Below are 11975 nucleotides of genomic sequence, written 5' to 3' on the forward strand. Positions count from 1 at the left end.
GAACACATATTAAATGAAAACCAAAGACTGAAACAAACGACAGAACATGCCATCAGGATGAAAACATTATTCTGTTGTTTCATGTGTAATTAATCAGATTTGATGGGAAACTGAAACAGCAAATATCCTTCTTTCTATCTTTCCATTTTTCTCATTATCATTTGAATAAAGGTGAATAAATATTTGAATACCTCAGCCCAGGCAACTTAATATCTACTCAAGAACAAGTCATTTAACACTCCAGCTAAAGGAAGGTAAGTTTTATTTCCTACAAAAACCTCACATTGCAAAGTCACGTTTGGGTAAAAAGCAGTTTAACAACTCACAACGTTTCAGAATCATGCCACAGTTCTCTTGCCTTTATAAGAACTACAAATCCTCAACTTTGCATTAAGTTTTTCTTTTCTCAAAGGTAGAGATAAAAAACTTCAAGTTCCACACGTGGGAAGATTTCTCTGAAACCAGAACAGTACAGACACAACCACAAAAGCTGCGGTCCTCTGAAGCCATCTCTACAATTTCTGGCAGAGGTCACTTGGACCAGTAACATATGAGAGTATGCAGCATTGAGATGGCAGTCTTAGGGGACTGATGCAAGAGACATGACTTACTACATCCATTAAGATTAACCTAGGATATCCCCAGAACTAAGAGGGCATCCAGGAATTAAAATACATTCTGCCTTCCTCCTGTAGATAACCAAGCACTCAATGCTGCACTTCTTACAGAAGCAGCACACCTCAATTTCTTTCACTGCTGAGGAAAAGATTTCTCATTCAAAATCAAACTATTCAATCCAGATCTCAGTAAGGACACCAAACAAAATCATCGGTGCAGGGAATTATCTTTGGAGATTCCCCTTTCATCTCTTAGTGGTTTATTTCAGCAACAGGAATATTTACCTTCTTCTTCATCAGGAACCAACAGCCACTGGATCAGTGCGAACAGAAGAAGAATCACTAAACAAGCCATTCCTATTCCTCTGAATGTGGCAGCAGGACCTGTAATGATAGATTTTTTTAAATTGAGAATCTATTTAATTAGGAAAATGATACGGGATGAATCAGCATTACACACTCTGAGTATCTGTTGACCCACATAGACTTTTAGAAGCTCACCATATTATTTTTTCTTCCCCCCACACGTCTTTAAGAAGCTTTGCAAATGCCTTTTAACAGAATATTAGATTCTCATTTGTTCACCAGAGGCTGCAAAGTATCAGCACAAAGGATTCCTTTGTCTTAAGGATCAGGTTGTAGGCTTGCCCACACAACACTAAAAATAGCCAGGCATAACATACAATTTAATGCATCTACAACGACAGAATGAGGCTGTAAGCAACCTGCTCTGAACTCAGTGCTGGCCTTGCTATGAGCAGGGGCCTGGACTGGAGATATCCTGCAGGCCCTGCCAGTCTGAGCACTTCTAGGACTCCACAAGTTACAAAAAGCACATCACTCTTTGAAATGCAACAAGACTTTAAGCATCAGTACATTGTAAGCCAGCAGCCCGGTAAAACCAGAATTTCAGTAAATACAACAAAACTCATCAGCACATTTATCACTTACCGAAGTAGTTGACCAAAACTCCTCCAACCATTGCCCCGCATCCTCTACCCAGGCCCAGGTGCAGGCCCTGCAGGATGCCCTGGGCCGACGTCCTCAGCTCCGGGGGCACTGCTGCACTCAGGTAGGAGATACAGGCCGCCCATATGGCTGCGTGCGTGACACCTGGAGAGAGGGAACACGGTCAAAAAGGACGGGGTCCCCTGCACACCACAGGGCTGCTAGGGGAAGCTAGAAGAGCCCCTCTCTGCCCGCTGCCTGCAAAGCACCGATGGAGTGCTGGTGATGCACTGCTGGCAAGCAATCCGCACGGAGATGCGAGGGCTCCTCGTTCTGCAGAGGCTGCCAATGGCTCTTTCTCCCTCTCAGATGATTGCGTTTAAGAGACGGGCCTCGGGAACACTAAAGTGCCTTGAACATCTCCCTGCCAGACTCCTCATCCCTCTGGGCCTGCAGATTCAGGGTATACACACACTTCTTCTTCCCAGAAGGAGAGCTAAGCAGAAAGCCACTGAGCCACCAAGGTGTAAGAAGAAGCTGCAGCTGGAGCCCTGTCTCTGCCATCTGCCTGGTGGCTGTCTGGGCAGCGGGGAGGAAGGGACAGGAAAAAGCTACACTGAGAAGTTGGAAAAGCAAAACAGTCCTGGAGCATCACACGTTAAATAAGCCTGAACTATTTTGCCACCCTCAGAATGAGTGGGAATATTTATTCTTATTTCAGTGGTATTAAAAATAGTAATCACAGCTTACCGATGCCTAAGCTCTGCTGCCTCACTTTAATAAAACGTGTCGGCACAACTGATGACTCAGTCAACATGTTTCTGTCCTCTGCACTCAACTTATTGAGTTGAACAGTTGGACACTCAGGAATTAACTCTGCATTTAGGTTGGGGGCTCTTCAGAGCAAGGCAATGCATTAGTTTGTAATATACTTACACAGCAACTTAGATTTTGCTTAGCTGTACATTACTACTTGCTTATGAACCTGATACCATTCAGGTCTGTTGGATGCCCAAGGAGCTGCAGAGTTTCTGTTCATTCCAAGTCTCAAGAAAAATGTCACCGTTTTGGGGTCTGCAATAAGTTAACTGTTTAGAAGGCAGCAGAGTACAGAAAGGCTCCTTTTATAAATTGTGGAGATGGCCTGGGAGACAGCACATCGACTGGTCAAAAAATAAAAGGCTGACATTAGGATGAATGTATTTTACCCGACCATTTACAGTTCAAGGCTTTGAACCTCACAAGCTTTCCACGGAAAAAGCTTTGAATTTAAGACCCACTAAATACCAATCTTTCTTTAATACAGACCCACACAGGGAGTGGAGAAAAGCCCCAATAACAAAGCAGAGCTAATGCAGCACAGATAACAAGCTTACGTCTTACAAACAGTGTGTTTTACAATTAATCTAAAACATTCTGTTTTACCAGCTATTCAAGAGTAAATCAAGTTACAAAGCCAGACAAATCAAAACCACACCAGAAATTACTTGAACCACGAGGCACGAAACCTCCATGCTTGTCTGCAAGCAAAAGGCTGAACTTAACCAGCACCACTGTGGATAGTTTCGCCTCTGCAGGGAGATCCAGGTAGAACACAGAGTTTCTAGTTCCTCTGAAAACAAAGCCACCCCTTTAAAACAGCTTATCTTACTGGCCTCTGAAGGCACAGGCTTTTTTCATGTGTGTGCACATTACTAATGTGATTTTTTAATGTTAATTAATTATACAAAAGTGACTTTCTGGAACGGGTTTTACAACAAAAAGAAGTTAGCTTGGATTACTGCTAAGTACATTTCTTCTAACAATTTCTGTAAACAATAAATACATTTTGACAGTCCTTATTTAAACCACTAACCACCATTTGACCATTCAGACTCTGACAAGGACAAGGGCAACAGCCCCACTGCCATGCTCAAAATGATGTTTAGCAAACAGTGTGCTTTCCATACAAACCCACAGCTGAAAATGTTGGGAGAAACATTTATTTCAAGAGAGATCTTTTCTAATCATAGCCAGCACAGGATTCGAGCTATCTGCTCTCCAGACAGAGACCTGCTGCAGAAGGCAGCACCCAGAACAGTACTTGCTAGAATTGGGTGGGTTACAGCCATGTGAAAATCACTTATTTTCAGGTTATTACTGTAGTTCTGTACTTCAGAAAAGGTGTGCTGTGCAACTCAGCTGGCTGGCATAGCTGTTAAAAGAGAATTTGGACCATCGCCCTGAAACAACGTGAACAATAAGCTGCAGGTAGTGAATACATTAAAACTTGGTCTGTGAACTGCAAAATGAACAAGACTTCTTGCAAGTTCAGGCCGATGGTCTGTGTCTACTGTGGGTATCTACCCACCAGAGTGTCTTGACATTTTCAGTTTAGAGATTCAGCCTAAGGTCTCGTTTTCTTACAGTGCATGCACTAACAAATCCTACAGAATCCAAAGTGTGACTTAAGAGCTGGGCTGAAATCTCCTCCTTTGTTTCTCAAGAGTGTAACACGCTTGCAGAGTCCTTGCTGCCCCAGTTAAACTGACAGCAACTGAAATGCCACATGGCTCTTACTGCCATCAATAGATGTGGTCTGCAGAGTCATCTTCTGGAAATCTCTCCATGCCCTTCAGCACAGCACAAGGGGATAATCCTCCCTGTATTTCAGAAGCTTCTTAAGAAGAAAAATAAATCGAGAGTCAGCTGAAACAGTTGTTGACCTTTACCATCCCTTCAGCTGAGTGTACCGGAGCAAACAGAATCTGGCAGCTTCCTGGAGGAAGAGGTATGTTTGACTGCTGCTAGGACTCCACAAAGGGATCTTAGAAACCTACCAACTTGATGCAGTCACATGGCACACGTGGTACCCACACGCACTGCACAATGAAACCTTTTTTTGCTTTTAAATACTTCTACCCTCAAGTACACAAAGCAACCACAACTCTTACCTCTGTCAACAAACTCATGTAATAAATTCAAGCTCCTCCCTCACCAAACTTCACGAAGGTGTCACTTAGCTCTAATGACACATGCAGAAAGTAAAGGATGTGGTAAATGCTGCAGAAGAAAAAATGAGTCAGAAAGAGAAAGACCAGTAGGAGCAGGGAGGGGAAGAGATTCATGGGCAGGAAAGAAAAGAAAAAGCCAAGTGTACTTTAAAAAGATGAACTTGTTCTACCATGGAGCGAGGCTGAATGAGATTACTGCAAGGCAATGGATGCCGCAGCGCAGTGTCAGCAATAGGTACACATATACTGTGCCTGCGGGCTGCACGGATGCTAACACACCAGGGCAGATGCAGGCTGAGATGTGCACTTGGAACACAACGAAGTTATGGGCTGGTTTTGGTTTTTCTGTGTATTACTTTCAGCTTTCTCCTTTTCTGGCTGTGAATAGCTGCAAACCTCTCTCTTTTTTTCTTTTCTTTTTTTTTTTTTTTGCAAAAAGCAAAATGAACCCAAGGGTACATGATTCAGCAGTGGCTGGACAGAAATAAGAGCTGGCAGATAAATGTGTAAGGAAGTACTATTTTGCAGGGACTTCTCTTTTTCTTGGGTAAATTTCACATTACTGTGGAGTACAGCACAAAAGAAACAGAATAGCTCCCTTGCAGCCTTGCTGTAAAAACAAACCCACACGATAAACAAAACAACCTGGAATTTCAGTAGAATAAAACAAGTTGCAAAGGTAAAGAAACTACTTTTTCAGCCTTGATGCTTCCAGGCACAAACTTTGGGCTGGATTGCTGAGACACAAAATCTTCCTCTGTATTTGGAGTTCAAGCATCTTTAAAACAGCTTTACTTACACAGTAACATCCAAACCTCTGTATTCATCGTTTGCTTCCAGCTGATGTCCAAGGAGGAACTAAAGCACATACACATTCTTCGTGCTCTTGGTCACATAAACACATCTCAACACTTAGTGTGACAGGGAGGCAATGGTTCAATTGTTGTGGTTTGGGGGATTTTTGTATCAAAATTCAGAAGCTTACTCTTACAGCAGATTAGGTCTTGGTGGCAGGCAGAGAAGGAGACAGGATGCAAATTTATTTTGGTGTCAGTAGGAATCTACACTCACCAATGACACCTCTATTAAGTTCAATTTTCACAGAAAAAGATTTCTGTATATATAGCAGAAAAAGATACAGCAAGCTCAAATCATGCTACACACAAAATAAAGCTCCTAAGTAAAACGTGCGGAAGTTCTTCCAAGCAGCACGGTATGAAATCACAATACTGGCTTTAACAAAGACAGCTATGTTATTTTTAAAGGCGAGGAAAACACTCCCTGCATTTCAATCAGCCATTCTCTGGCAGGCCTACGGACACAAACAGCTCAGTATTCCTCCTGTACTAACAGAGCAGGAAGGAAAATAGTTCAGATTCTTCTTGGTTTTGAGGAGTGGTACCCGACCACAAAGACAGGAAGAAATGTCATAAGACACAAGTGAGAGCAATGTATATTTCAACACTGTAATGAAGGCCTTACAAACTCGTTCGAGGATGAGACTTGCAAACAGGGCTCAACTTACTTCGCACAGACCAGACCTCCGTCCTTCCCATTACGTCTGCTAACAGGCAGTGACCTTAAAGGAGCTCTTTTAGCACTGACAAAGCTACTGCAAGAAATTCCTCTCCAGCCATTAAGAAAATTCAATAGTCTGAAACACTGATCAAACAGTGCCCCTGAAAAACGGCTGCAGAATAACTGAACAGAGACAGAACGACCCAGTGGGTTCTTGTCCTTTTTCATCTTTTCCCTCTGCATCTTTTACATACTGCAACCTTCTGCATGCAACGAAGTTGCTGCTCATCGCCAAACAGGATCTGCAGAAGGTGTGCACCCAGCTCACCTTCCCTCTCATTGTTTAGCTAGAGGGTGTGTTGGCCCTGCACGGATCTGCTTGAATCAAGAACCAACAGCACACAAACGCAAACCCACCCTTCTGACGTCAAGCACTTCCCAAGATAAACAGCAAAGTTTTATAAACCCTTGCTGCCTGGGATACTTGTAGTCGCAGGAAGAACGGAGAGAGAAGCGCCACATTTTTACTTTAAAATGACAATTTGGGTGAAAAATAAACATAAGCACAGGAGCTCAAACCAAAAGGCCACGAATGCACTATCTTACCTTGAAGTACTTCCATCGGGAGAACCGTCCAAGCATTTTCCAGATAGGAGATGTAAATGTAGCGGGCAGTATTGCAGGCAAGACCAATATAGAGCACTCTGGATGAATTAAGGAAAAGACAAGTCAAAGCAGTTTCCACTTTCCATTTCTGGTTTGTTACAGTATCCTTGCTGCTTCAGAAATCAATGGCACACGGAGGTTTTACAAGTCTGAAGCACTTGCTCAACACAACTCCTCTGAGTCCTGCACCTGCATGGGAACTGTCCTCTTGCTTACCCCAAACACATAATCAAAACAACGCTCAAGTTAAGACTCTCTTCAAACTCCTAATGGGAAAAACACCAGGAGGGTCAGCAGAGACACAGGGCTTCAATGTCCTGCAGCTTCATGCCACGCTCTGCATGGAGTTCTATTTCAGAGAGACCATTTCTGAGCACATTCAGCATCTCTTCTTAACAATCCTGTTTACAACTCATTCAAAGACTAATTATTGCATTTCAACAAAAGCCTGGTGCAGTTTTGCATTAGAAAAATTAATTTTACCCCAATTAATACAAGTTTATAGTCCCAGTATCTACAAATTGCTCAGAACTCCTCTAAAAACACATCCCACAGAAGCAATATGGTTTGTAACAACATGCCTCAGGATAAAACTTAACCATCCTGTTGAAAAGCAGCAGATGCTGCATCTCTGAGTGAAGGGATGAAAAAGGAAAAAAAAAAAAAACAAAAAAAAAGCTTAAAAGCTCTTGTTACAGCTCCTAAACAATGAAGGACAGAAGCTATTTTTCACAGTGCATTACCCATTGAATCTGAGGACTTTTCCCTTCCAGTTTCCAGATTTAGCTTCCAGGTTGCATATTCAGCTACATTTCAGACTGACTCCACTCAATACAGGATTTATCTTGGGAAAAAAAGATGACTGCAACCTCAATAAATCCCTAAACATAGTTTCTTGGTTGGCTCCTGGTTTGGCCCAAGTGATCTAAATGCAATTGGCAATTAACTCATAAGCACTGATACTCTTTGTGCCAGCGCTTAATTAGTTGTTCCACAAATGCACAATGAGTTTAAATTCAATGGTACAGAGCCACTGAAAAATCTGGAGGGATGCAATCATAGAACTGCAGCATCTTGACAACACTGGAGGTCTCCAAATAAACGTGTTGACAGCTACAATATCAGTGCCATCACTCCCATTGTGTCAGCTGTATCAAAAAGACTTAAAATTACAAAGCCTGGTCTGAGCCTTTTGCACCAACACAAATTTGCAAAGACAGTATGGCTTACTTTCAGTAAGTTGTGCACATTTCAGATACTGCAACTTGTCCGCACGCCACTCGGCACAAATTTCACCTCTCCCTTCAACTCATGTCCTCTGTGCCAATAGCAGTCCTTCTCATAGCCCCAGCTTCATGTAACCATGATGTATAGTCACACTACAGGAGGTAAACAACGCTAAGGGGTTTGCAGGCTCCCTTCTTCCTTCCTCTTGCAGTAGGACCCAGGGTGCTGCACACCTGGGGACACGAAGGCACCATCTCATACACCTGTTTCTCCACACCAGCAGCACAGATGCCCCCAGCTCTCTGTTTAAGACAGCTTCCTGCCATCTTGTTTTCACTTCTATCTACCAACCACTTCGCCAGCCCAGCAAGAAGTTCCTTCCTTTCCTCCCAAGAAGTTCTGCAATGGCCAGACCGGTGGTGAGAACAGGCCTGCTCCGTCCTCTCACCAGCACCACCAGCACACCCAGCTACCTGTGCTTTTCCCACAGTGTTACACATAGAGCCAAATCTGAACCAAGAGTTTCAGAAGAGCAAGTTAATTACATTCTACCTTTTAATTTATTAGAATATAGATGGAGTTGCAGGTAAATTACAGTTACTTGTAAGAAGATTTCTCTAATTATACTTTTGGAGGGGCACATCACATGGGAATCTGTGTGTATTTATGGAATCTGCTCAAAATTGCTTACAATAACCACTTAGGCTCTTTATGAGACCTAAATGGATAACATAAACTGGCAATTCTCGCGAACCTTATTTGCAGTATCCACAGAGACAGCATATTCAATTTGCAGGTCAAACATTTAAAGCATTGGATCTATATTTGCATGGAGAGTCTAAGCTGTTAGCAGCCACAACTAGCAGGCTCTGCTGCCCATCAAGACTCGCATGCTGGAATTATGGTCAGACAAACACACTCAAGCTCAACCTCAAGGACGTTATTTTCAGAGGTTAACATCCTCCTCCTAAACTCAGCTGCAGCCCTGAGTGCTCCTACACAGGATGCCACTCAGCAGTGCTGTCTGAATATTTGATAACCAGTTCTGTGTGCTTTCTCTATCCATATCCTCTCAAAGAATGGATGCCCTTCACCACGCTTCTTGCGCTCTGTTTCGTGGAGGTTGGCTGGAGGCAAAGCGAAAAAACCTCTCTTCCTTCCACCTCTCAAACCCATACGACCCCAGAACAGCTTTCTAGCTACACTACTGGCTGTCATGACTCCAGGTCCACCCAGTCACCTGCTAATGCACTGCTGGAAGCATCAGCTGCATGCGTAACGTGTGCCCACATGCAGTGCCTGTATATGTCAACAGGAAAGCTAATGGAGACAGAAATAAGGCACTGTATCAGCATTTATTCAGTATGGTCATGATTAAAATGCCTGGACAACAACTTCAGCAGTAGTTACAGCAACCCGTGAAACTGCAATCTGAGCGATCCGATCCAGCTGGGGATGTCCCCGTTCACCATGGGGAAGCTGGACAAGACAGCCTTAAAAGGTCCTTTCCAATTCTAAGGATTCTGTGATTCAAGAACGTGGGGAGCAGCTGATCTGCTAACACATATAGTGGTAGACACAGAAAGCTTCACAAAGTTAGAAAATGAAAACTGAGTTTACATCTATCACGGGTGTGAAGTTCATTTTATTTCAGCTCTACCAAGAACACTTCTGTCATCATGACAGCGCAAGCAACTTTGCTACCCCTGCCTGTCTTCAAAGAATTAGGACAGGAAGGCAAGATTGAATGATACTGTTCTAAGAAATACTGCAGAAAGATTGTCCACACCTATCATTCTAGCAACTCAAGAGAAAGCGTGCACATATATTATTTTTAATTTACTGACATAAACCAACAGAAAGTGAAACAACCTTAGCACTTGAGTCATCCTACCAAAAAGAGAAGTCAAGCCACCGCTAATATAACTGAAATACTCTGTGAAATATTCACAGCTTGCTGTGGATTGTTATTTCCTACAGGACCTTACATCAGAATTGCTCTAACCACGTGACTTCTTGGATGCCAAAATGACAAACAAGGAATTCTGAGGCACTAGGGGAAAGAGAAGATACGCATCCTGAATACTTATGGCTCAGGTGGTTCTGAGGACGTGCAGCTGAAGACTATTTTTCTTATTAGTACTAGAAAGAACAGCAGCAACTACGTGACAGACGTACACAGAACTATCAATGGCTTTGTGTGCCCAAGAACAGCAACAAAGCTGTGAAGGGTCTGGAACACAAGTCTTACAAGAAGTAGCTGAGGGACTGGGATTGCTCAGTCTGGAAGAGGCTCAAGGGAGACTTCATCACTCTCTACAGACACTGAAAAGTTGTAGCAAGGTGGGGTTGGCCTCTTTCCCCAGCTAACTAACGATAGGCAAGAGGTACAACCTTAAGTTGTGTCATGAGAGGTTCGGGTTGGATGTTAGGAAGCATTTCTTCTCAAGAAAAGTGATGAGGCACTGGAACAGGCTGCCCAGGGAGGTGATAGAGTCACTGTTCCTGGAGGTGTTCGAGAAACATGGAGAAGCAGCACTGAGAAACGTGGTGGTGATGGGCTGATTGGACTAGAAGATCGCAGTGATCTTTTCCAACCTTAATGATATTATGATTTCAAGTTTAGTTAAAAAGTAAAAGGACACCTTGAAAGAGACTTCTCCAACTGCGATGACTAAATATGAGTAAGCATTAGATAATGATAAAATATGACTAATGTGCTTTTCCCAAGTATAATTATACAGAATGTTGTATCACTGCAAATACAAGCCAGTATTTTAACAATTTCATACTGATCCAATCTTGGTTTCATAGGCTTACTAGCACAAAGGAAAAATGAAGAACAGTTAACCCTGTACATCATCTTTCCCTTTAAAGTCCACTGGGGCTGTTATCCCCCTCCCTACCTTTTTATGTCATCTTATTTACAAGCCTCTCTTGTAGGCTTGTCTAAAACTCATTCTTTTGGATTTTCTTCTTTTTCTAGTTGATGCCCCATCCTAAATTTCACACTACAACAACATAAACGGAACAAATATACCCAAAGCTATCCTTAGCTATCATGATAGTGATCTCATCTCACCACTCCTCCATCACCATATCCTTCCTCCAGTCTTTGCACACTGTCACATTCTCTCAAGCTAATTGTTCTTATAATCAGAAATTAAACAACTAACTCAAAGTAAAGATAAAACTCCTTAATTTAAACTCCTCAGTTTAAAGGAAGGAACAACAACAACAAAAAAACATTTATTAAGTAAACTCTCAAGTTACCATGCTAAGTATCTCAAACATTTTGAGTAGAGATGAAATTAATCAAAGAAACTCAACCCTATAAGAGCAAATGAAAAGAGAAAAAAGCAAAGAGCAAAAACACAGAGCAGAGTGTAAAAAACCAGCACAATCAGCTTACACAAGACCTCTCGATGACTGTGATTACAAATGGGCAACTGGAAAAGACATGCTAACAACACAGAGAGATCTATCTGTACTCGCTTGCACTAAGCACATACAAAAACAACTTTTATGACTTCGTCAGCTCAGATTCACCACTGCCTTTCCTCCTCTAATGTTTTTGTTTGTTTGTTTTTAAAGAAAAGGGACTTCGAATATACAGAAACTAAGTAACTTGTGAATTGAGAGAGATACAATGTTCGTTATTACATGCTAGAAGTAACCAATTTCACTTCAACCTGGCAAAAAAAAAAAAAAAAAAAAAGAAGTGAGAAACTATGTCATTTCAGTAGCTAACACATGCAGTTGCGACTACAGGAAGAGAGCAAGGAACTGAACTTGTAAGCAACACTACCAAGCTGCAACCTCATTCTGCCAACACCCTGAGCCTGATCACAAGTGCAAGCACACAGCAGGTGCTCACCTCACTGCTTCATCTGATCCTCCTCCCCTCTCAGCAGGCAAGTAACACCTATGCAGGCTACTGTTGGGGGCAGAGGCTGCCTCGCAGGGAGAACTGAGCTAAGCAGGAGGTTTCCAGAACACTGCTACT

At 42.5% G+C, this 11975-nt stretch overlaps 1 protein-coding gene across 7 annotated transcripts in view; it reads right to left on the minus strand.

Moving 5' to 3' along the window:
• Positions 1-11975, minus strand: part of MFSD6 (major facilitator superfamily domain containing 6) — a 36832-nt gene that overhangs the window by 5597 nt on the left and 19260 nt on the right. For all 7 annotated transcript variants that reach the window (XM_052676016.1, XM_052676017.1, XM_052676015.1 and 4 more), the window contains 3 exons: positions 6683-6780; positions 1569-1730; positions 903-1001 (listed from right to left, as the gene is read on the minus strand). In XM_052676016.1, the coding sequence (XP_052531976.1) occupies positions 903-1001; positions 1569-1730; positions 6683-6780 (359 nt within the window). The remainder of the gene's footprint in view (positions 1-902; positions 1002-1568; positions 1731-6682; positions 6781-11975) is intronic.

This window comes from Tympanuchus pallidicinctus, unplaced genomic scaffold, assembly GCF_026119805.1.
Source record: "Tympanuchus pallidicinctus isolate F22 unplaced genomic scaffold, pur_lepc_1.0 scaffold15, whole genome shotgun sequence".
Taxonomy (NCBI): Eukaryota; Metazoa; Chordata; class Aves; order Galliformes; family Phasianidae; genus Tympanuchus; species Tympanuchus pallidicinctus.